This window comes from Prionailurus viverrinus, chromosome A1 (assembly GCF_022837055.1).
Source record: "Prionailurus viverrinus isolate Anna chromosome A1, UM_Priviv_1.0, whole genome shotgun sequence".
In the NCBI taxonomy this organism is placed as follows: Eukaryota; Metazoa; Chordata; class Mammalia; order Carnivora; family Felidae; genus Prionailurus; species Prionailurus viverrinus.
In genome coordinates this window covers 858,862-885,719 of record NC_062561.1, presented here as the reverse complement: position 1 = coordinate 885,719, position 26,858 = coordinate 858,862, and the positions used below count along the sequence as shown (strand labels likewise).

The following is a 26,858-nucleotide window of genomic DNA, read 5'->3' as shown; positions in this document are numbered from 1 at the left end:
GACTGAGCCACCCAGGCGCCGCATGTATCTTGGAATTAGTATAAAGAATTTCTAGGAGGATGTTAATTCTAGACATTGTATTAATTCTTATGCTTTTTACCTATCCAGGACCCCTCGTCCAGTCATTGTGGAGCCTATGGAGCAGTTTGATGATGAAGATGGCTTGCCAGAGAAGCTAATGCAGAAAACTCAACAATATCATAAGTAAGATTTTACTAATAAAGATATTTTTAGATATGTGCTTTCAAGGATGTTACATGACATTTATTATCAAGTATTGTTGGATTACAAGGTTTTCTGTTCAGTCATATAATCTGGTTAATAGGGTGGCCTGGTCTACATGGAATGCTCTTCTTGTATATAATGGGCAGAACATTAACTTAGGAAAGTCTGCTTTTATAACTGGGACCGGAGTAGGTAGCTAGATGGAGACTATCAGTAATTAATGACAGAGACACAATATAATTTAGATACCATGAAAATATTTTTTTAATTAGTATGCTTTAGTTACAGGTTAAAGGGAGACTTTTGGTGGGGGTAAAGCAGGGGAGATCCTAGTTAGATAATGTGGCACAAGATAAGCACTCCTAGTGGTAAAAAAGAAAAATAGCCAGTTTTCAAAATGTGTATTATTCGTGTACTAGTTGCTTTTTGCTCGATATGTTAGAAATACTTTTACATAAGTTGCCTGTATGAATATATTTTATTACTTTTAACCAGTCACTTGTTCATTATGGTAGATAAAACACGAGCATGAATGAATTCAGCAAATAATGGAGTGCTTTTGTGCTAGGTGCGGTCAGTGCAACTCTGAACTGTTTCTGCCCTCCTGGTGCTGACATTTCTTGTGGTGGAGTCACACAAGAAATAAGGAATCAAAAATTACAAAACCCGTATTAAAGGTTAACATACGATGTTATAGGTATATGTATGGTCTAAAAGCTTAGATCAGAGGGTATGCATATTTAAAATTGATTAATACTGGCAAATGGTTTTCCAGAAATAACATACCAATTTATACTCTTTGGTATGTATAAAGGTGTTTTTCTTTATCATGACAAAAAATGGATGTTATGATTTTAGGATTTGACAGCTGATGTTCAAAATGGTATTTTATTCATGTTACTTTAATTAGTGTTCTTTGATTATAGGGCAGTTGAATGTTTTTCTTTATGGTCGATTTAAATGAGAACTATGAGTGCTTATTACATGCCTGGTACAGGAGATGTTTCAGTGAACAAAATAGGCCAGAAATTCAGGCTGTGTTGGGGTGGTAAGGAAGGTAAACAGTAAAGTTAGAACAAATACGGCAGAAAGACAGGGGAAAGTGGATGCTGTGAGCAGAGTGGTGTGGCTCTTTGTATAGGTGGTTGGGGAGCCTACCTGAGAGGGTGACGTTTGATTAACAGCTTGAAGGGGTGGGGAGGAAGCTAGCTATGTAGGTATCAGACGTGGATGGAATAGAGAATAGTGATCTCAGCACAGGAAATAGTAACTATAAAGTCCAAGAAGGAAGACTCTGGAGAGATTCTAGGAACAGTAGAGAGGCCCGTTTAGTTGGAGCATAGTGAGTAAGGATGGAGAGATTAGGTAGAGATAAAACCTTGGGAGGAGTGCAGATTATTGTGTCTTGCTGGGTACTGAGCTGATTGGGCTTTTTGTATTGTATGAGAAAGGAATGAGCAGAGTAGTGGCTTAAACCTAATTTTAACAGAAGCTTTTTGGCTACCGATTGATTTAAGAATAGATTGCCAAGGGTGGAATTGGGCAGATAAATGAGTCAGGAGTTCACAGTGGTGATGGTGAAAAGTGGTCAGATTCTGGATAGATATAGTTTGAAAATAGACTTTGGAATTTGCTGATGGATGTGGGAGAAAAAGAGTTAAAAAGCACGATTACATGGTTTTTGGCCGAAGTAACTGGAAATAAGGAAATTGCTAATGATTGATCTGTAGAATACTGTAGGAGGAGCAGTTTGGGGGGAGGAAGTTCGGGAACTTTGTTTTGGACATGTTAAGTTTGAAATGGTTTTGAACACCCAAGTGGAGATGTCAAGTTAGTAGTTGGGTTTGCATCTGGAATTTAGATGAGCTCTGTGGGCTACAGTTACCACGTGTGATAGAAAACTGTGTCAAAGGATTGAGCCCTGGAATACTCCAATATATAGAGGTTTGGAATATCAGAAGGAATTAGCAAAGACAGGAGTGGGAACAGTCATTGGTGTAGGGGGATCAGCCAGCAGTGTGTCCTTGAAGCAAGGAAAGAACGTATTTTAGGAGAGAAGGATCAGTTATAATTCAGAACCCATTTGATTTCTCATATGTTTTTTTTCCAAAGACTGATTTCCTAGATGCTTGACTTTTTTTTCTGGTTATAGTTTACCATTACAAATTTGAACTAGAGCATACTTTCTGGATTCAGGGTTTAGAGAACTGGAATTGTAAGGGTGTTACAAAAAGTGGAGTTTATATGCATATAGGAAAATTTGCTTATATAATGGTTTAATTAACCCAGCAAACCTTACAAGATCTCATTATATTTCCAGTTTTACTACTAAAGAGTTGTACTTAGAAGGGAATGTTCACAGCATAAGAGCCATGATTCAAATTTAGTTGAACTCCCCAAATCTATATTGTTTCAGTAGTGTTTCCCTGGAGAAAATTAAGATTTTTTAATATTTACAATTATAGTCCAAGTGTGACCTAGGAACTACTGAATAATAAATAATTCTTTCAGAAAAATTAGTGCATGGTTGATTCCCCCAATTTTCCCCTTTCCCAGTCCATGTTTAAAAAAGAAAAAGTATTTTTTAGGTATAGAATGCCTAGATCATAGTTAACTTTGTTTTTTTTTATGTGCCTCTAAAAATATTTGAAGCTGTTTCTTGTGACTACATCTTTACCTCTGACGACCTCCCCCTTTATCTCCCAAATTTGTCTTACCTACCCATCTTTCCCTCCCCACCCTAAAATGAAAGTTAAAATTTAGGATTGCAGGAAATGTATATTTTTTGTTGTTGATACATCTATACTTTTATTGGTGGGGTACGGATTATGTTCTTACCAGTGTTTTAAATTTTATTTATTTTCAAAAGTTTATCTATTTTGAGAGAGTGCACATGAACAGGGAGGGATGGAGAGAGAGAGAATCCCAAGCAGGCTGTGCACTAACAGTGCAGAACCATGAGATTGTGACCTGAGCCAAAATCAAGAGTTGGACACTCCATTGACTATGCAACCCCGGCACCTTACCAATGTTTTTTAATAGAAGCTATTATAGGCAAGAATAATTGAAAAAATTCTTTGAATTTCAGGTACATTCATACGTCATTCTTTTTTTTTAAATTATTTTGGTCATTTGCTCATCTTTTATGCATTCATTCAAGAAATAAGTACTAAATATATACAGTGTGCCAGATAACGTGCTAGGTATTTGAGGTATAGCATTTAACAGACATATTTCACATCCTCATTGAGTTCATAGTCTAGCAAGGAAAAACAAGTATTAAATAACTACAATTGTAATAAGTTTAGGCCTTTATTTTTTGGTGTAGCCAATTAATCTAGCACATAACACTCAATAAACTATTCGCTTTTATTACTATGCCTAAAAGTTACTTAAAAAAATTTTTTTTTTAACATTTACTTATTTTTGAAAGACAGGCAGAGCATGAGCGGGGAAAGGGGGGAAAAGAGAGAGGTACAGAATCTGAAGCTGGCTCCAGGCTCTGAGCTGCACAGAGCCTGATGTGGGGCTCGAACTCATGAACTGTGAGACCATGATCTGAGCTGAAGTCAGACGCTCAACTGACTGAGCCACCCAGGCGCCCCTAAAAGTTACTTTTAGAGAACAACTTTGATTCTAGACAATTTATTTAGGGCATATTTGATTCCTGTGTTGCATGTTGCCTTGTATAAAATTGTTGAGGGAAAACCAGAAAGCCTTATTGAAGGTGATAATTAGGGGGGAGTGCAGCTTGTAGGTAGTATCAGATTGCTTAGTTTTGAATCTTGGTTCTATGCTTACTAGTTGGGCATCCTTGGGCAGTTTCTTAAACTCAGGCTTGTTAAAACATGAATTACCATATTGTCATGAGGTAATTCATGTAGAGTACTCGCCCAGTACAGTGCCATGAACATTGTAACTGCTTGCTAAATGGTAGTTCTTATTTGTTGTTTTTTTTGCCTTTTAAACATAGATTTCTGTATGTTTTCAAATGTAAACTCTTAGGGAAAGAGAACAGCCACCACGTTTTGCTCAACCTGGGACATTTGAATTTGAGTATGCATCTCGATGGAAGGCTCTTGACGAAATGGAAAAGCAGCAGCGTGAGCAGGTTGATAGAAACATCAGAGAAGCCAAAGAGAAACTGGAAGCAGAAATGGAAGCAGCTAGGCATGAACACCAATTAATGCTAATGAGGCAAGGTAAAACGGGTTTTCATATAGATACAGTATGATTTTTTTTTTTCTTAAGGCACATACTATTTAAGTTGCTGTTTATGAGTTAGAAGGTAGTTGGAACTCACTGTATCGGAAACAAAAATCTCCCTTTTCCAAGAGAACTTCCTTAAAAAAAAAAACAAAAAACAAAACGGGCACCTGGGTGGCTCGGTTGGTTAAGCGTCTCACTTCGGCTCAGGTCATGATCTCACGGTCCATGAGTTCGAGCCCCGTGTCGGGCTCTGTGCTGACAACTCGGAGCCTGGAGCCTGTTTCGGATTCTGTCTCCCTCTCTCTCTGCCCCTCCCCTGTTCATGCTCTGTCTCTCTCTGTCTCAAAAATAAATAAACGTTAAAAAAAAAAAATTAAAACAAAACCATAGAACTTACTAAAATAAGTTTTGCCTACATAAGTAGTATTCTTGGATGTTATTAAAGTGGTTAAATTTTGCCAGTAGACGATAGATGACTCTGCTGGCAAAAAGAAGCACAGTGGGTAATTCTTGGTATGTGGATTTGGCAAAAGTCACATATCAAATGTTGTACACCTGACACTAATATAGCACTGTATGTTAACTAAGTGGAGTACCAGTAAAAATTAAAAAAAAAAAAGTTTATTGGGGCGCCTTGGTGGCTTAGTCGGTTAAGTGACCGACTGCGGCTCAGGTCATGATCTCATGATTCATGGGTTCGAGCCCTGCTTTGGGCTCTGTGCTGAATGCTTACTCAGAGCCTGGATTCTGCTTCAGATTCTGTGTCTCTTTCTCTCTCTACCCCTTCCCCGCTTGTGCTCTGTCTCACTCTGTCTCTCAAAAATAAATGTAAAGAAAAAAAAAAAGTGTATTTATTTTGAGAGAGAAAGGGAGAGCATTCACACGTGTGCATGAGCAGTGGAGGGGCAGAAAGAGAGAATCCCACGCAAGCTCCATGCTGTTAGTGTAGAGCCCGATGTAGGGCTCAATCCCATGAACTGTGAGATTGTGACCTGAACCAAAATCCAGAGTCGTTGGATGCTTAACCAACTGAGCCAATGATGGTCCCCTAGAACAAAAACTTGTACTTTTATTTTAAAATTTATTTCGAGAGTGAGAAATCATGAGCGGGGTAGAGTCAGAGACACAGGAAAGAGAATCCCAAGCAGGCTCTGTTCTGTCAGCGCAGAGCCCAACTTGGAGCTCGATCTCACAAACTGTGAGATCATGACCTGAGCCGAGATCAAGAGCTGGGTTGAGCCATCCAGGTGCCCCTAGAGCTGACTGAATTTTTAAGAACAATCATAATGGGTGATAATTTATTCTCATAGTTACTGGTCAAATACCTAACCATAAGACAAGCTGCTTGAATATATGTAGAAGCCCACTTCTTTCCTCTCGGCTTGCTAGGTTTCTTTTTATGCCTATCTTTACTGTTTATCTTTCCCCTTCTTTAATTCTCCAAGTAATTTCTTCTGGTAATTCCTGTTACTCATTTTTTCAACTATCTGTAATAATTTTGTATATATTTTTTTAATGTTTATTTTTGAGAGAGAGAGCGTGTGCGTGCACACGTGAGTGTGGGGGAGAGGCAGAGAGAGAGGGAGACAGAGGATCCCTAGGATCCCAGAAGTAGGCTCTGTGCTGACAGCAGAGAGCTTGAACTCACAAATGGTGAAATCAGGATCTGAGCTGAAATTGGACACTGAGACACCAGTGTGCCCCATAGTTTTGTGTTTGTTAAAAATAAACCTCTGATCGCTTTCTATTGTGTTAATTTTTTTGTTTTTGTTTTTTAAAGTAAGCATTTAGTAAACATTTATCTACCTTCTTTGACTACCTCCAGAGATCAAGGCACTATAGATATCTACCTAGATTTCTGCCTTCTTATTGGACTGTTATTTAATCTTTGTCTCCTCTAAAGTATTTTTTATACTAGAGCTGGTATTTCTTTAAAAGGTGAAAATGTGATCATCATTCATCTTTTTAAATCCTTTTGGTAGAGTTTCGATTACTAAAAGTCCAGTGTTTGTTTTTTCTGTTCAGTAAAAGTTTATTGAACATGTATGAAGTCACTAACTGTGCTGATGCTAATTAAATACGTTAAAAAACAATCCAGCTCAACAACTATAGAAACTAGTCAGACGTTTCTGGTTTCATTTGGATTCTAAACTTAGCAGTTCTGTAAGTTTACTCTTCAGAAAATTGAACTCGTATTATCATGTACTATGTTTAAAGATTAAGTCTCTTATGTAGCAGAAAATTTGAAATTGTTTTATGTGATGAGGTTTCAGAATCATTTGCTGCTTAGAGCTGGAAGAGAGGCCTTCAGTTTTATCTAGTCTGGTGGTTTTATGGTTTTAACATTTGGTTACACATGAGAATCAACTGGGGGATTTTAAAAAATTTAGTTTCTTGGGCTCCATGATTGCTCTAGTACTTCTCTCTAATATGAATTGTTTTCTGCTCAGAGCCTACTGGGCACTTTGCCACTGTCTACAGTCATGCCATAATCTTAGCACATAACTGATTAAATATGGAAGCATTTATACTACTATAAGCTATTTGTTGCTGCTGATGATAAATGGTATTATAACAGCCATTTCTTCAGCACATAATGTCAGTTGAAGAAGACTCTGAGGTATTTGATTGAGGATATAGTGTTGACAAACAGCAATATTTCTTTAGGCCTCATAAAGCTCTTCTGAGCTTTTAGAAGATTTGCCTCATCTCTAAGGACATTGTATGTATGTATGTATGTATGTATGTATTTTTTAGAGAGAGGGAGACAGAACATGAGCAGAGGAGGGGCAGAGAGAGGGGGAGGAGACACAGAATCTGAAAGCAGGCTTCAGGCTCAGCTGTCAGCACAGAGCCCAACTCTGGGCTCGAACTTGACTGTGAAATTATGACCTGAGCTGCAGTTGGACGCTTGACCAACTGAGCCACCCTGGCACCTCCAGTTTGCGTTCTGAAGCACAGTAATTTTGCAGTTATTTCCCCTGAGCTTTTGTTTTTTCATTGTTTTTTGTATGTTTCTTTATAACCCCTGTTAACAATATTTTTGGTTTATAATATTAGAAAAGCACATTGATTAGTTTATATTACTCCTGGTTTTGCTGAAGTACATCTTAACATTTATTTCAGCAGATATCTGCTGGTAATTTCAGTGTTAGTTTGTTTCATTGTTAGTCAAAACTGTTTTTAATTTATAGTTTTCTTTTATTCTATAATTTTATACTTCATACAGCATTTCCAAGGGTGTATTGGGGTGGTGGAGAGATTTTAGGTAATCTGTGTTCTGTGGCTGTGCAGAAACAGAAACAGGGCTCTCTGGTTGACCTTTCATGGAAATAGAAAACCCACTTAGTACAGAAAATGTGTCTCCTCCCCTGTCCCCCCTTCTGCTTTCTTGTAGGAATCACAGGTTTCTTCTATATTTTAAGTTTCTTTTGTATATCCCTTAATGAAAAGAAAACTTGAATATGTCAGTAGATATGTATGTGTATTTATTTATAACCAAAGAGTCTTCTATTTATCTTTCTCTGTACCTTGTTATTTTACTTTCTATAGTAGTACATACTTCCAGATCTTGGTTTTTTGTTTTTAATTTATTAGAAAAATTATTTTTCAGTTTATTTATTTTGAGAGAGAGAAAGCATGCTTGTGCATGAGTGGGGGAGGGGCAGAGAGAGAGGGAGAGAGAATCCCACGCAGGCTCAGAGCTGTTAGTGCAGAGCCCGATGTGGGGCTTGATCTCCTGAACCATGAGCTCATGACCTGAGTCAAAATATGGAGTCGGATCCCTTAACCATCTGAGCCACCCAGGCATCCCCGTCTCAGTTTTTAAATGGCTGCATATATTCTGTTAAGTGGGTATAATTAGTTTAGCTCATCCTCTGTTGATTTATCTGTAGTTCTCTTTCCAGGTTGTTGATAAAAGCAGTGCCTCAGTGAATGTTTATGTATGTAAACCTTATGTATGTAAGGTATATATACCTTAGCAAAGTTTTGTGACTTTTTTTTTAATGTTCATTTGTTTTTGAGAGAGAGAGAGAGTGAGCTTGTGTGCAAGTGGGGGAGGGGCAGAGAGAGAGGGAGACACGGAATCCAAAGCAGGCTCCAGGCTCTGAGCTGTCAGCACAGAGCCCAACACGGGGCTCAAACTCAAGAGACAGGAGATCATGACCTGAGCCAAAGTTGGATGCTTAACCAACTGAGCTACGGAAGCGCCCCAGTTTTGTGAATCTTAATTCTTCTTGGATACACTGATACGTTTTAATAGTTGTACTTTACTGGTGTTTATTTAATGTTTTCTAGATCCAAATCCCATTATACTTACTACAGGGTTTTTTTTTTCCTTCTCCATTTGTTTATGATCATCAGCATAGGAGCAGTTTCTGAATTTTCTTCATGGTTATTTTGTGTTATCTTTGTTCCTAGAGTTATAAACTTTGAACAGATGAAATTTAACTCTGCGTGCATTTTGTTATTACTCTCTCCTCTTCCACCACTGGGTTTTTATGATTGTATTTTCATTCTTTGTATGTGCTATCAAACTGGTAAATCAAGTAGTAGAAGTATATTGCCTTTATAAATATCTTTTGATTCCTGATAACTGAAGGAAAGAAAACCAATGGAATAGGCATATTTTATTCCTCTTTCATTCTCTTTTCCTCTCAACTTTTATTTATTTTGCATCTGATTTGTTTGGATTTATTTAACTTAATTTTTTCTTTTTCAGTATAAAGGCTGATTTTGTTTATTTTTCTGGTGTTTTAGAACATTCAAGTTTTACTCTCTTAGTAGTTTTCAGTTACACAGTAATTATTTAAAACATAGCCACTATGTTACACATTAAATCCTCAGGCTTTACTATTCTTAAGGGCAGAAATTTTATCCTTTTACCAGACTCTCCCTGGTTACTCTACTTTCCAGCCCCTTGAAAGCCACTTTTCTAATGTTTGTTTCTAAGAGTTTGATTTTTTTTTTTTTTTTTTTTTTTTTTTAAGATTCCACATGTAAGTTCTACCATGCAGTATTTGTCTTTATTTGACATACGTTACCGAGCTTAATGCCCTCAAGGTCCATCTGTGTTCTTGGAAATGTAGGGTTTCATTTTCTTGTGGCTGAAATAATATTCCTTTGTGTGTGTACGTATATTGTGTGTATGAGGGTGTGTAGATAGATGTATATTGTGTGTGTACACCACATCTTTATCCATTCTTCCATTGATAGATAACTTAGGTTGTTTCCGTATATTTGCTTTTGTGCATAATGCTGTAGTGCACATCAAAGTGCACATATCTCTTCAATAATGTGTTTTCATTTCAAGTTAATGTTCTTTAATTTGATAATGTTCATGTGTTTTAATCTTAACCCTATTAAATAGAGGAGTCATGACTTGTCTTTTCATCATTTGATGTTTATCCTCATGATTTAAGAACGGTTCATAGAAACAACATTCCTTGAGTTCTTGCATGTTCTAAAATACTATCTGTGATCCTTAACATTTTAAACTGGTGCTTCGAATTCATGGATCTTTTTCTGTCTTCCTTTCTTAAGTACTTGATAGTATGTTTCATTGTCTTCTAGCACTGAATGTTTCTGTGGGGAAGTCTGAGGTAAGCCTGAGTTTTTCCCATCTTGTCGTAAGTGACTCCATCTTGATTCTTTCTTCTTAAATTTTTTTTTTTTTCAACATTTATTTATTTTTGGGACAGAGAGAGACAGAGCATGAACGGGGGAGGGGCAGAGAGAGAGGGAGACACAGAATCGGAAACAGGCTCCAGGCTCTGAGCCATCAGCCCAGAGCCCGACGCGGGGCTCGAACTCACGGACCGCGAGATCGTGACCTGGCTGAAGTCGGACGCTTAACCGACTGCGCCACCCAGGCACCCCGTTTCTTTCTTCTTAAGTAAAGTTCAGTAGCTTATTTAGGATATGTTTCCCCCCCCCCATTTTTTTTTTTTTTTGCGAGAAAATTTGAACATAGAGTTGAAGGAATTTTAAGGTGTTCGCTACTTAGATTCTGTTACTAACATTTTACTATACCTTATTACTGCTTTCTGTCTGGTCTTGTATTCAAGATGCATCTTGTTGTGCAATACAGTGTTTCAGCTTTTCCTTGGGGCTAAATATGCCCTTACAATCTGTAGATTCAATGCTTATATTTCTAGAAAATAGACTTGTTAGATCAGAGAGTATACATTCAGTTTTCATGAAAGATATTAAGTTGAGAAACACTTCTACAGTCTAGTAAATCAAATTTTAAATTTGTATTCTCCTTTAGTTCCTTATATTCCCATGTATTTGATATATTAAAATTATAGATGTAATTTTATGTTATTTATCATTAAATTAGGCAAGGATTTTCAAATGTTATTTGGTCTAGTAATCAGTAGTGCTTCAGGGGCGCCTGGGTGGCTCAGTCGGTTAAGCCTCCTTCTTCAGTTTAGGTCATGATCTCATGGCTCATGAGTTTGGGCCCTACATCTGGCTCTTTGCTGTCAGTGTAGAGTCCACTTCAGATCCTCTGTCTCCCTCTCCTTCTACCCCGCGCGTGCGCTCTCTCTCTTTCTCGCTTGCTCTCTTTCTCAAAAATGAATAGAAACATTAAAAAAAAAAAACGTAGTGTTACATCTGATGTCTTTATGTGTATGGATGCCTTTGGATTCCTATTTTTTTTAATGTTGATTTATTTTAATAGAGAAGCATGAACAGGGGAGTGACAGAGAGGAAGGGAGAGAATCTCAAGCAGCTCCAAGCTGTCAGCATGGAGCCTGATGTAGGGCTCAGTCTCATGATTGTGATATCATGACCTGAGCCAGAATAAAGAGTTGAACACTTACTAGAGTTGGGCATCCACGTGCCCCAGGATATTTTTTTTAAGAAAATACCTGTTACTGTGATTTACTGGATCAAAGGAAAAAACACTCTAGCTCTCTATTTTTTTGTAATTTTTTTCCCCAGAAGGATATTTCTCTGGCAGTGTTTAATATATAAGCTTTGGTGAAATTTCAGGAACTTTAGTGTTGGGTTCTTTGAGCTAATTATTTTACCAATGTTGCAGATGAGGAAATACTGTCTGAGAGGGTAAAGCAGTTTTCTCAACAGGCATAGCTGAAAAGGAGAAAATCTAGTTGGAAAACAAATGTCTTAGTCCTTTTCGTGGAAGAAAATGCATATTTTTACATTTATTATATGTGGTAATTTGTCCATGATTTAAGAGAAGCTAGCCTACAAACTCATGTTAAAATTATTATAGGATATACTGAATAGACTTTTTTGGATAATCAGTGATAAAAAGACACTGTGCACATTTTGGCTTATTGAGGTAGATAATATGTTTTTGGTGTCTACTAGCTTTCTCCAGCTAAAGTAATTATATGATAGTTGTATGGTTCTCAGTGGTTGTACAGTGGAGTCAACTAGGGAGCTTCAAAAAAAAAAAAAAAATTGATATCTACCTCCCAAGAGATTTTGTGGTTAAAAGGTACTTAAGTAGTTCTGATGAGCAGTTAAGGATGACAACTAATGGTCTGAATGTTCAAAATCATTGTAGTAGTGTTTGGTGACTTTTTAAGATAGCTAAGTGTTCTGTCAACTGGCATGTTGACAGAATCACCCGGTCCCTACTACCTGTGTTGCTACAGTACATTTATAATCAGTCTGAATTTTTTTTTTTTAAGTTTTCTTTAATCAGTGTACGCCTCGTGGGGTTCGAACTCATGACCCCGAGATCAAGAGTTGCATGATCTTCTGACTGAGCCAGCCAGGCCCGTCTGTCCAAATCTTTTTTCATTGACATAATTAATACATAATTCGATCTGTTTTCAGTCTGTAAAAATGGGAAAGATAATTATCTTGTTAAGGTTAATGATGCCTACTTTGTCATGGTTATGATATTAGGGTAACTAACTCATAGAATGTTAACTGTGACCGTTAGTATTTTGGTATGTTCTCTTCTTTTTAAGTTTACATATTTATTTTGAGAGAGACACATGCAGGAGGGGCAGGGAGAGAGGGAGAGAGAATCCCGAGCAAGGTCTGCACAGTCAGCACAAAGCCTGATGTGGGGCTGGCACTCATAAACCGTGAGATCATGGCCTGAGCTGAAACCGAGTCGGACACATAACTGATGTAGCCACCCAGGCACCCCTGTTATGTTCTTAATAGTAGTAATTTGTTAAGGAACATTTAATCAAGATAATTTATGTTCACATTAGAAATTTCAGATAACATGATAAGGGAAAAGGGAAATAAAAGCAACCAGTAATTGTGCTATGCAGAGTATTTTAATATTTTTTGATCCATGTGTGTATGCACACATAGTAACTTGGTAAGATATTACAAAGATTCTTTAGCACTTGGGCAAAACAAATGTGCTTTTTCTCATCTTGTACTACTCTGGAACCCCTGTTCTTGATATAGCAAAGATTCATGACAGCAGGAATGCTCATCTTGTTTAAAATTAAGATGATCTTGTTAATATCAGAATTCAGCCTTTATTCCCCTTATAAGAAAGAATTCTCTCATTGCTTGTTTTTATAAGAAATTGACTTTGCATAGGAGGAATCTTACACTAATTGTATTTTGGGAGGGATATTCTTTTGGTTTTAAGCAGCATCTTATCTCTTTATTCTGTTTGTGTGTTCTGGTCTTATGTGCCCTCTGTTCATGTCTCCCAAAGCATCTTTTTGTGCTTTATATTCACTGCTGAAAAAAAATTTTAATGTGTTACGAGTGTACATGAAAATATGTCTGCCATTTATTCCATTTTTAGTATGTTCTAGGCCTTATGTTAAAACAATTACTACCCATTTTAATTTATTAACATAAGGATGAATTTTATTATTTTCATACCTATGAAGAAACAAACAGGTCCAGAAAAGATAGTAATTTGATTATACAGCTTATATAATCTTTCATTATAGGATGGTATAATAGACAAAAGAGAAGCTAGGTGCATGAATATGAATAAGTTACTAAATATATTGTCAGTAATAATATGTTTATTGATTTAAAAATACAGAAAGAGAAGGTAGAAATATTAATGGGTGGTTTATTTTATAGATCTAATGAGGCGTCAAGAAGAACTCAGACGATTGGAAGAACTCAGAAACCAAGAGTTGCAAAAACGGAAGCAAATACAACTGAGGTAAAAGAACATCACCATAATACATATGTGAACATACCCAGTTTTTGTTGTGTGTGTTATTGATAAAGTTCCCTACTGCCTATTATAAACAAATTGTACAAGTTGGAAAATACAGAAAAGTAACAAAATTTTCCATTTTGACTATAAACTAGCATAGTTCTTTGTTATTCTTATGTTTCCTTTATTTTTTTAGCTGGTTATGGACACTTTGCATTCACTGTGAACGTACATAAGGGACTTAAGTGCTTCATATAATTTGTAAGAATGTATTATGATTTCCTGGATCGTTTTTTTCTAGAGATGGCTATATATTAACTGCTCTTAGTTTTAGTTTTTCTTGTTTTGGGCTTCTGATAATTTGCTTAAAGATTTATGGAAGTGGGATACATGATTAAAAAGGGGTATGGGCATTTAAAATCTCAGTATACGATAGACAACTGTGATGGTCAACTTAAAATATTTTAGGTTAAATAAGGATGTTTGGGAGACTGGTTGATCTAAGATGTATAAATAAAAATTAATAGCTTTTCTTATACCAGAAATATTTAATTGTGAAATATAATGAGATAAATGTTACCTTTAAGAGTTGTTGAAAATCATAGTAATTAGGAAATGTTATAAACAGAGCTATGATATATTTAAAAATTTTTTTCTTTTTTAATGTTTATTTTTTGAGAGAGAGAGTGCGAGCAGGGGAGGGGCAGAGAGAGAGGGAGACACAGAATCCAAAGCAGGCTCCAGGCTCTGAGTTGTCAGTACAGAGCCTGACATGGGGCTAGAACTCACGAACTGTGAGATCATGACCTGAGCTGAAGTTGGACGCTTAACCTACTGAGCCACCCAGGTGCCCCTCAAAGCTATGATACATTAAGCACACTTAAAGTTTGGTTTTTTAAGTGTTATAAAGGTAGTAAGTGCTTGTGGTAGAAAGTAAGGTGTTCGTGGGAAATAAAAAATAAAAGACAAGATGAAAAACCTTGAATAAATGTCAAGTATGGTCTGGAGATAGATAGTATTCAGTATATTTTAATGTATTTTTTCTAACTTTGTGCTTGATTAAAACAATGTGTATATGTTTCTGTCTTGGAACTACTCTGATTTCACTCTAACCTACTTATTTTGAAATTATGGTATTTCAACAGGCAGCATTCGCATTTTTTTTTTTTTAATGGTTATTTATTTTGAGAGAGAAGGAGTGAGGGAGTGGCAGAGGGAGGGAGGGCAAGGGAGAGAGAGAGAGAGACAGAGACAGAGAGAGAGAGAATGCTAAGCAGGCTCTGCTCCGTCAGCACAGAGCCCAACGTGGGGCTTGATCCCACAAACCGAGAGATCTTGACCCGAGCTGAAACCAAAAGTCAGACGCTCCACCTCCTGAGCCACCCAGGTGCCCAGCATTCTATTTTCAAGCCTCCACATCCCCCAACTGGTGAATCAGAAATGGTAGGGGTGGAGACCAGCCAACGGTGCTTAAAAATGTTCCAGGTGATTCTAATGCATCGTAAAGCTTGAGAACCACTATTGTATAAAATGCCCTGCATGTTTTCCTTAACACAAGGGACCTTTTGCCAACTTCTTCCTTGTTGCTTCTTTTTATGTAAATATGTTAAAGTCTCTTCTACTTTTACAAGAAAAGGAAACCACGCCTCCCATACATAAAACTATGACTCCATCTTTCTCTGATATTTATACTTGACAGCTAGACTTTTAGAATTAGTACTCTACCCTTCATCTGCTAAAAAAAAATAACCAGTGTCGGAGAACCCATAAAAGGGCATAAAAAGAAAAACAAATGGGGGCCTGGCTTAGTTGGTGGAGCATGCAGTTCTCGATCTCAGGGTTATAAGTTCGAGCCCCACATTGGGTGTAGAGATTACTTAAAAATAAAATCTTAAAACAAAAGAACATAGTTGTATTTCCAGTGAATAACATTATCACTCTGAAAGGGTATGGGGAAGGAAATAAGGACCCTAAATAACTTTGGAAAACACTGTCTTGACTGGACAGTATAAGCCAATGGCAAGAAAAACAGTACATCAAAATTTTAATCTAGTTAATGTGTTTCTCACAGGGATATGGGCTAGCAGTTCTGAGACGACTTTTTAATTTTTTTAATTGTGTATTTATTTTGAGAGAGAGAGCAGGGGAGGGGCAGAGAGAGGAGAGAGAATCCCAAACAGGCTCCATGCTATCAGTGCAGAACCTGACGTAGGGCTTGAACCCACTAACCGTAAGATCTGACCTGAGCTGAAATCAAGAGTTGGACGCTTAACCGACTGAGCAACCCGGCTCCCCTGATTAGGTCTTTAATGGAAAGAATGTATATGTATTTTTTTTTTGAGTAAACAGATGAACAAATGTAGATAATCAAATGCTGGTTTTCTCCTTGTTGGAGAAAGAGAAAGGCTAAAACTAAAATGAATCCTGGGGTGTTGAATTGGGATCAGAGGTATTAGTATGAACTCAGTATATTTAATTTAGACAGAAATATAGATGTGTGTGTATGTGTGGGTTCACATACATACATGTATTTCATAATACTTGTCCACCTAGAAGCGGTGAACACACATCGTGCCCAGATTTTGGTTTCTAAACACCATTCTGCAATAAATGGAACCAAGGCTTTGTGGGGAAGTGGTTGATTACTGGACTGGAAGGTGTGAGATGATCCTGGAATGTTGTGCCAGAGAATAAGAAAGTACAGTTGTACCTCTGAGATACTGCAAGTTTGGTATCAGACCACTGGAGTAAAGTGAATATTGCAATAAAAGGTATCAGATTAATTTTTTGGTTTCTCAGTACATATAAAAGTTAACATTTACACTATACACTGTATAAAGTGTATAAAGTGTGCCAAGAGCATTATGTCTAAAAAAATTTACACACCTTAATGAAAAAACACTTATTGATTAAAAAAAAAGTGGAGGATGCCTGTGGGGCTCAGTCGGTTAAGCGCCTGACTCCTCATTTCAGCTCAGGTCATGATCTCATGTTTCACGGGTTTGGGCCTCACCCTGGGCTTTGTGCTGATGGCACAGAGCCTGCTTGGAATTCTTTCTCTCCCTCGCTGCCTGCCCGCCCCCCCCCCCCCCCACTTCTGCTTGCTCTCTCTTAAAATAAATAAACTTAAAAAAAAATTTTTTTTTAACATTTATTTATTATTGAGAGAGCGAGCATGAGCAGGGGAGGGACAGAGAGAGGGGGAGACACAGAATCTGAAGCAGGCTCCAGGCTCTGAGCTGTCAGCAGAGAGCCTGACACAGGGCTTGAATTCACAAACTGCGAGATCATGACCTGAGCCAAAGTCAGATGCTTAACTGACTGAGCCACCCAGGTGCCCCAAAATAAATAAATAAACTTAAAAAAATGAAAAAAAAAAGTGCTAACCATCATTGAGCTTTCAGTGAATTGTAATCTTTTTGTTGGTGTAAGATCTTTTCTTGCTGTTGATGACTACTAACTGATGAGGGGCTTGCTGAAGGTTGGGGAGGCTGTGGCAATTTTTTGACTCTTCACAAATGATTTCTCTGTTGTATGCGATGCTATTTGATAGCATTTTACCCACAGTAGAACTTATTTCAAAATTGGAGCCAAGCTTTACAAACCCTGCTGATGCTTTATCAGCTTCATTTATGTAATATGCTAAGTTCTTTGTTGTCAATTCAACAATTTTCACAGCATCTTCACTAGTAGTAGATCCCATCTCAAGAAACTAATTTCTTTGCATATCCATAGAAGCAGCTTCTCATTTGTTAAAGTTTGGTCATGAGACTGCAGCAGTTCAATCACAACTTCAGGCTTTACTTGTAATTCTAGTTCGTTTGCTCTTTCCATCACATCTGCATTTACTTCCTCCACTGATGTCTTGAGCCCCTCAACTCAAAGTCATCCATGAGGGTTGGGTTGGAGTCAACTTCTTCAAACTCCTGTTAATGTAGATAGACCTCTTCCTTTGAAGCACAGATGTTCTTAGTGGCACCTAGAATGGTGAAATCCTTTCTGGAAGTTTTTCATTTTACTTTGCCCAGATCTATCAGAAGAATCACTGTCTAGGGCAGCTCTGGCTTTGTGAAATGTATTTAAAAAAAAAAAATTTTTTTTTTAACATTTATTTATTTTTGAGACAGACAGAGCATGAACAGGGGAGGGTGAGAGAGAGGGAGGCACAGATTCTGAAACAGGCTCCAGGCTCTGAGCTGTCAGCACAGAGCCTGATGCAGGGCTCGAACTCACGGACCGCGAGATCATGACCTGAGCCGACATCGGACGCTTAACCGACTGAGCCACCCAGGCGCCCCGTGAAATGTATTTTTAAAAAAATAAGACTTAAAAGTCAGAATTGCTCCTTGGTCTGTGGGCTGTAGAATGGATGTTGTTAGCAGGCACGAAAACATTAAAGTAATTGTATATTGCCACCAGAGCTCTTGGGTGACCAGTTGCATTGTCAGTGAGCAGCAATATTTTGAAAGGACTCTTTTTTTTTTTTTTCTGAGCAGAAGATCTCAGCAGTGGGCTTAAAATACTCAGTAAACCACATTATAAAAAGATGTGCTATCATCCAGGCTTTGTTGCGCAATGTATAGAACAGTAGGTTGAGCATAATTCTTAAGAGCCCTAGAATTTTCAGAATGGTCAGTGAGCATTGGCTTCACCTTCAGGTCACCAGCTCCCTTAGCCCCTAACAAGACAGTCAGCCTTCTATAGCCATGATAGTCCTAGATGCATCTTCTTTCAGTATAAGCCTATTTAGTCTACATTGAAAATCTGTTGTTTAGTGTAGCCACCTTCATTAATTATCTAAGCTACATCTTCTGGATAACTTGATGGCAGCTTCTACATCTCTGCTAGCTTCATAAATTTTTTTCCTGTAGTTTCTTCACCTTTTTCAACCTGCATAGAATTGAATAGCATTAGGGCCTTGTTCTGGATTAAGTCTATAGGGAACCTTGTGGCTGGTTCGATCCTCTATGTAATGTACTTAAAGTCCTCCATTCCAGCAACAAGGCTATTTTGTTTTGTTACCATTCCTGTGTTCACTGGAGTAACACTTTTTTGTTTGTTTCTTTAAGAGATAGCACGATTCGGAGGGGGGGGGGGGGCGCAGAGAGAGAGGTGGAGAGAGACTACCAAGCTGGCTCCACACTGTCAGTGCACAACCCAGTGTGGAGCTTGAACCCATGAAGCCATGAGTTCATGACCTGAGCCGAAACCAAGAGTCAGACGCTCAACCAGCTGAGCCACCCAGCTGCCAGTGGAGTAGCACTTTTTGATTTATTTCTTTGAAGAACTTTTCCTTTGTATTCACAACTTCGCTAACTGTTTGGTGCAAGTAGCCTAGCTTTTGGTCTCTTTTGGCTTTCACCATGCCTTCCTCATGAAGCTTAATCATTTCTAGCTTTTGATTTAAAGTAAGAGACATGCAACTCTTCCTTTCACTTGAATACTTAAGTACCATTCTAGGATTAGGCATTGGCCTAATTTCAATATTGTTGTGTCTCAAGGAGTGGGGAGGCCCAAGGAGAAAGAGAGAGAAGAGAGGGGAGAGAGAGGGGGGAATGCCTCGTTGATGGAGCAGTTAGATTATACAGTGTTTATTGATCATGTTTACTGTCCGGATGTGGGTGTGGTTTGTGGTGCCTCAGAACAATTACAGTAGTAAGCAACATCAAAAATCATCACACATCATGGGGCACCTGGGTGGCTCAGTCGGTTAAGCGTCTGACTTCATCTCAGGTCACGATCTCACCGTCCGTGAGTTCGAGCCCTCTGTCAGGCTCTGGGCTGATGGCTCAGAGCCTGGAACCTGCTTCCAGTTCTGTGTCTCCCTCTGTCTCTGCCCCTCCCCATTCATGCTCTGTCTCTCTCTCTCTCAAAAATAAATAAACGTTAAAAAAAAATTAAAAAAAAAATCATCACACATCAGCCTTACAAATATAGTAATGAAATATTTTGATAATTACCTACCAAAATATGACAGAAAGACACAAAGTGAACAAGTGCTTTTGGAACAGTGGCACCAATAGCCTGCAGAGTTGCCACACCCTTAGTTTGTAAAAAAAAGAAAAAAAATTGTATAAAAAAATACTGTATGTGCAGTAAAGCAAAACCCAATACAATGCAGTAGACCTATATTCATAAAAGATGAGAAACGTTGAAAATACATAGGAGCCACAATGAAGGTGCTCCTAAATGGCCAAACTTGGAAAAATTTCAACAACAAAATAAAAAATGGTAGTATTAGATTTTATTTTATTTATTTATTTTTCTTATAGAACTTTTTTTTTTAATATTTTATATATTTTTGAGAAAGTGCAAGTAGGGGAGGGGCCGAGAGAGAGGGACAGAGGATCCAAAGTGCACTGAGTAGTGAGCCTGATGCGGGGCTTGAACTGCCAAACTGGGAGATCATGACCTGAGCTGAGGTCAGATGCTCCACCAACTGAGCCACCCAGGAGCCCTGATAATACTACATTTTAAACTGCAGAATAAATTAGATAGCCAGAAGCTCATGCTGATAAAAGTAAACAATTGAATGAATAAATAAGTGGAAGACAATGGACAGCTTTTCCTTACAATAGAACAACAATCAGTATGGAAGGAATGAGAGAAAATCACCAGTGGGCATGCCATATAGTAATAATAATTGTTACAAACAAGATTTACTGATGGGTGTTTCAAATTTATGCCCAAACTTGAGAAACGCAGTTTACGTTTCTCTTTTGTATTACGTACTAATGGAAAAATAGTAAATTTAAAGCGGAGAAGCAACAAGCATTAAGGTTCATGTCACCTGTAATGAGACATTGACACCAGATACTCCTTGATACAATATACTCAGAAGGATACATTGTCACTTTTTTGTGTTTTTGGGTTTTTTTTTTGCCAAACATTTCTAGCATTGGACATTTTCATGAGGGCCTATAACATGAGCCCAGCTTGAAGGACATTGTACAAAATAATCAGTTTGTGTTTTGGTTTTTTTTTTTTTTTTTTGAAGTGTCAGATTCACCCTGAGGCTGGTGGGGAAGAAGGTGTGCTGAGTGCTCAGGCTAGAGACCCTGGCCTGTGCACATGGTAGACCTCTGGCTGCCAGGCTGGCAGGGCAGGGAGGCAAGTGCTGCGCACCTGACCATGGCAGCACATACGTGGGCTTTTGTCTCAGCTGGGCATGGTACCCCCTGAGGACCTTCTGCCCCACATGTCCAGTACAAGGTCTGGCAGTCAGTGACAGAGCAGGGCTCCCACGGCCCAGGTGCCCCCAGCAATCCCATTCCTGCATTCCTGGAATGCCCCAAGGATTCTAGTACCATGGCCTGGGCATTGTACTAGCGCATCATGACGGAGCCAGGAGTGTGGTTTGCAGTAGGAAGGAGAGGTGTGTTAGATGATGAAACAGGTTGAAGGAAAAGCAGGAGAGAAGGAAGAAAAAGTAGATGGAACCACAGAACACATCCTGAAGTTGCAGGAAAAGCTTGCGGCCCTACAGGAAGAGGCAGTAGCTTTTCCTACAGCCCAAGAAAAGTTTTACGTGAAGAAAAATGGAGGAGAAAAAAGACTCCGACATCACCTGCATACCAGCAGAGTGACTGTGTATACAGGATCTCACCTTTTCAGCACATAGCGGGGGCCGAGCCCTGGAGCACAGAATCACCCTGGCATCCTTTTGGCAGCTGATAAAGTCAAACAGAGATGCAGACTCCCCAGTGCTTACAACCCAGCACTACATGGGTTCAGCAGCTCTTTTTGCAGAGGCAATAATAATGGCCCAGAGCGTAGGCAATCCCGAGGCAGTCCATGAGCGTCCATGGGACTGCTCATCCCCCATCTCACTATGGACCCAAGATGCTGGCCTGTAGTCCTAGTCAGCAGCTCAGCACCTTAGCACCTTCACCATTTACTGAAGTGCAGTACCTGTCTCAGCCACAGTTACAACCCTATGCTGTGCCTGGTCATTTTCAGCCCACCCAGATAGCTTCCAGCCTGGTGGTGCCCTGTACTTACAAAAGCAGGTGGAACATGGTAGCTAACAGACTGGCTTCTCTGACTTATTCCTCCCTGTGCCCCATGCATCCAGCTTTTGGACTCTGTACCTCCCAGCTGCTTCCTGCAGGTGTAACCAGCAGGAAAAGCTTCCTGCTGCACCTGCATGTGCAGTCCACAGAAAAATTAGACTTTGCAGTTACCAGCTAACCAGGCCCTTGGGTCTTTTTCAGCAAAGACAGAACCCGTGATTCTACCACAAACCATATTTTATTATCAACCTCATCTCCATCCCCTCCTCACCCTGCCATGGGTGAGGATCCCTAGTCTGTCCCAGGCCCGGGCAGTGAAACCTACATGGCACTGGAAAAGAAAAAAAATGCCAAGTTCATGAAAGACCAAGAAAGACTGAAAGTGAAGTAGACTAAAGAAAATAGTTAAATACAATGTAATGGATTCTAGAAAGAATCCTAGAACAGAAGAAGGGCATTAATGGGGAAACTGGTGAAATCTGAATAAAATCTGTAGTTTAATTGTAATATACTAATGTTAATCTACTTTTAATAGTTGTACTATGTTTGCGTTAAGATGTTAATATTAGGGGATGCTGCATGAGGGATAGACATTCTGTACTGTTTCTGCAACTTTTTTGTTAAGTTTTGTTAACTTTTTTGTTCTAATTTGAAATTAGAAATAAGTAAAAAAAAAAAAAGGATCGTAAGTATTAGGGATATACTTGGGAATGAAAGACACAAGTACAAGTTTTGCCTCTTTGGAATTTAGAGAAGCATAGGGAAGCGGATAGTTGGAATGATCAGATTATTAAAGTGAAGTGCAGAAACTATGGAGTACTTAGTAATTTTTAAAAGGGTACCTATTTGCACATTAGGTGAAATGTTGGTTGCTTGATGTGAGGAGTGTTCTGTGTATGTGGTAATTTGTAATTGAATGTTTTTTCATTAATCTTACATATTTTTTAAGTTTATTATTTTAGCAGTATGCACCCATTGTGAGGCTTGAATCCACAACCCTGAGGTCAAGACTTGTATGTTCTTCTGACTGAGCCAGCCAGTCACCCCTCATTTATTTAATATGCTGGAGTATATCAGATTCAATTTGAAATTCAGATAGCTGTGTACTATCAGCAAGAGTAATTCAACATGTGATGATCTTATGGGTAGTCTTGATACTTAGCTGTATTGTAGCAGATACAGGCAGTGATAAATCTGTTAACAATCTTAACCCTATGTCTGCCAACTAGAAAGGCTTTTTTTTATATTTTGACTAGGAAGTTTCTTTTGAAATTAACTGTAAGAATCTTGATTTAAGAAATGTGAACAGGGGTGCCTAGGTAACTCAGTCCAACTCTTGGTTTCGGCTCAGGTTATGATCCCAGGGTCTAGATGGGGCTCCATGCTGGGTGGGGGCATGCTTGAGGTATCCTCTCTCTCTCCTTCCCTTCCTCCCCGCCCCCCGCCCCCATCTCTTGTGTGCCCTTAAAATAATTCTTAAACAAACAAACAAACAAAAAAACAAAAAGAGGGGCGCTTGGGTGGCTCAGTTGTTAAGCATCTGACTTCGCCTCAGGTCATGATCTTGCGATCTGTGGGTTCGAACCCCACATCGGGCTCTGTGCTGACAGCTCAGAGCCTGGAGCCTGCTTCGGATTCTGTGTCTCCCTCTGTCTCTGCTCCTCCTTCACTTGCACTCTGTCTCTGTCTTTCAAAAATAAACATTATTAAAAAATGTGAGCAAGTTGTCTGAAAATTGAGCAGTTTTGCAGCATATATAAAGGAAAGGGGACAATGTGTCTTGGAACTTTCACTAATGTCAAAAATCTTCTGTACTTTCAAGGGAAAGCAAATAAAATTATGGCACTTAAACTGAAGAAATACATCTGACTGAGGTTCCTACCATACAAGACAGCTTTAATTATTAATAAGCCAGATAATTTGGACTCTGCTTTTTTGTTTCACTTTAATTAGAAGATTGACAGAATGGCATAAGAAAGTATGTTTTGAGAGAAATTAAATAATTTATCCAGGGTATACAATTTTCTGGTTTCCTTTTAGTGCTACAAATAAATTATTAAGTTTCTCATGGGTCACTTAATTCTTCAGAGACCGTGGCAGTGAAGAAGGAAGACTAGGACAAGGTGTTGATGAGCTTATTCAGACTGTGACTTGACCACTTTAGTAGTTCATTTATTTATTTATTTCTTCATTCCTTCTCTTACCACCCTTCTGCTCACTCATCTATCCATCCACCTGTTTTCCTTTTTTATGTCATTTCAACACAAAGATCTTACTTAGCCCTGCAACATGTGTGGAGGGCATGTGCTAATAAAAAGGAACAAAGAATAGCCGGACACTTTTATCCATTATTTATATCATCGTTTAGTTTCTAGATCCTTTCTATTTTTCAAAGCCCTACAAAAATATGTGAGGCCTGAGAATAATTAGTGGGTTCAAATTAAATTGTAAAATTGAAGTTTTATCACTTTACAATTAAGTGTAACATGAAGGATGTTAAAATTTGCCACATCTTTTTTACTTATTAGTTCCATTTGTAAATGTAACCTAGGAAGTTATCCTTCACTTGAAGAGACGTTAAATGTACATGTAAAGATACTCATTAAAGCATCTTGTGGAATAGAAAAAATTAAAAGCAAACGTATGTACAATAGGGAATATTTCTGAATATTGTCTGTATGTTCAGATTTTGGAATTACCGGTGTGGTATCAGAACTTATTTCAAAATTAAGTAGAACTTCTCGAATTTATAGACAAAGGAAAAGAAGGGGAAAATAGCTGTTTAAAGTGATTATACCTTTTTACCTTATTTTTCCTCCTGGTTTATAAATCTATTCTTACATTATATCAGGAAAAAAACCCTGCTTTAATAATGACAGAAGTACATTACAGATTCTGTTTAAAATACTTTATTTTGTTTTAATTTTAAAATGTCATGGCAGGGGGCCTGGGTGGCTCAGTTGGTCGAGTATCTGACTTCAGCTCAGGTCATGATCTCGCGGTTCGTGGATTTGAGCCCCGCTGACAGCTCGGAGCCTGGAACCTGCTTCGGATTCTCCCTCTCTCTCTCTGCCCCTCCCCTGCTTGCACTCCGTCTCTCTCTGTCTCTCAGAAAAAAAAAATGTTAAAAAAAAATTAAAAAAAAACAAAACAAAACTCAATGATATATTACATGTATGAAATAAAAGAGTTAATGGTCCTGTTCTCCAGAGTATTCCCACTGTGACAAACTTTTTCTACCTTCTTCTGTTCTCACACAAATAATTTTTAGAAGCAGTAATAGGAATGCTCTTTTTTTACTTGCTTTTTTTTCTGGGAGCTTTACCTTAGACTTTGTTTTGTGTCAGTAAATGCAAATCTGCCTTTGTAACAGTTGTTGTGTGTTCCTTGGCATCAATGGGCCATCCTTGTTTCCCGTTTATAGTTGATTGTGTCTTCAACCTTTTCCTTTTAATTAATGCCACAGTGTGTATCTGTACAGTGTGTATCTGTACATACATCCTTGCACATTTGTGCAGATACTTCTTTTTAGTTTACTGGAAATGGACTTGCACATTTAAAATTCTATTACATCTTACAAATTATCCCTGAACAAGGTCTTTGTTGCAATTCTGAAGACCAAAGAACTCTGAAAACCAAAATGTATCATTTTGTGGCAGGATCTGATAAGAGCCTATTTGATGACAAAACCTGACATGTATTTAGGTCTGTGGTCGTATCAGACCTTTACTATTTTCACCAAAATGAATGTTCATCTTACTGGGGAAGTGCCAGTGTGGTTGATTATTGGGTTCTGTCCCAGATCTTACTAGTTATATAATAACTGTGCATGAACCCTTTTCGAAATCAGGAAAACTGAATTTCAAAACATACGTAGAATTAGAGTTTTTGAATAAGAAATTAAAAAAAATTTTTTTTTTAATGTTTACTTATTTTTGGGAGACAGAGAGCAAGCAGGGCTGAGGCGGAGAGAGAGGAAGACTCTCCTCCAAAGCAGGCTCCAGGCTCCGAGCTGTCAGCACAGAGCCCAACACAAGGCTTACAAACTATGAAATCACGACCTGAGCTGAAGTCAGACACTTAACTGACTGAGCCACCCAAGCACCCTATTGAATAGGAAATTTTTACCTGTACCTGCATATATTTTCAGCTATGTGAATATGAAAGTGTTTTCTTTATAGTAAAATTTATGAGTGTGTTAACGTCCAAGAAGTGGATTAACCATTTTACTTGAATACTCAATTTACAATGGAAATGTATATTGGAGACTTAGACAAAAATCTCAAAATAGTCTAGATTTTGCTTAAAATTTCTTAGAAACATTGTCTTGTTACTAACCTGTGGTCTGACACAAATTCTTCAACCAGTGGTTTTTGTGCTGTCTGTGGGATATATCATTTCTTTTAAGTTCATGGACTTGTATTTAGGGGAGGAAGCATTATACAACAAACAACAGAGTATCTTGAAATTTGATTGTTACACTTAGTGTAATAAGGTACTTAAATGAGCAGTTTAGAAAATGTGACTTAATGAGAGGACATCAGTATTATATAGTCTTCACTATTTAAATTATTTTTTATTTTTTGGGTGGAGGCATATACACTTGATTTTGCATTGACATAAAAGCCAATATAATGTGAGCCTGTTAACTTCAGTGTTATTGTGTAGGTTTTTTTCTTGTAATCATAAGTAATTGCTGATTTACTAGTAATTGTGCACACATATTATAGTTCAATATTTTTTTCTCTCACATGCTTAAATATACCTCTAGGACTGAGGTTGGCAAACTTTTTCTTGGAAAACGGCTAAGGACTAGATGGTAAATATTTTAGGCTTTGCAGGTCATATGGTTTCTGTCTCAACTACTCAGCACTGCTCTGACCCAGTGGTAGCTATAGACATTAAGTACATGATTGTCTTTTAAAACTTGATGTACAAAAACAGATGGTAACCTGACACCTGTTTTCTAGAAGAAAACATCTAGAGGTTTTCTTCAGGGGGTTAATAAAATGGAGAGAGAGTTTGTTAAGGATTCCTTAGACACGATAGATTTTTTGACTAGGCAGTTTTGTTCTTTGCAGTGGCTTAGATTGGGATTGGTTCTGAGTGCCTTTATGCCAGTGATAGATCCCACCCTTTCTCTTTATATACAGTAAGAGAGTACATGTTTGAGCTTTTGGACTCCTGATTTCTTGACCATAAGCACATAACTAACTCAGTTACATGTTGTTACTCTGTTTTTTGATTTACCCTAGGTACTTTTATTTCTTTGGGTT

At 38.1% G+C, this 26,858-nt stretch overlaps 1 protein-coding gene across 3 annotated transcripts in view; it reads left to right on the top strand.

Annotated features, from left to right (window-relative positions):
- PSPC1 (paraspeckle component 1) overlaps positions 1–26,858 on the top strand; it is a 108,644-nt gene that overhangs the window by 21,544 nt on the left and 60,242 nt on the right. For all 3 annotated transcript variants that reach the window (XR_007155191.1, XR_007155189.1, XM_047873573.1), the window contains exons 3-5: positions 109–204; positions 4,231–4,427; positions 13,489–13,573. Coding sequence is in view for 1 of the 3 variants with exons in the window: in XM_047873573.1 (XP_047729529.1) it covers positions 109–204; positions 4,231–4,427; positions 13,489–13,573 (378 nt within the window). In the remaining 2 variants the exon portion in view is untranslated. The remainder of the gene's footprint in view (positions 1–108; positions 205–4,230; positions 4,428–13,488; positions 13,574–26,858) is intronic.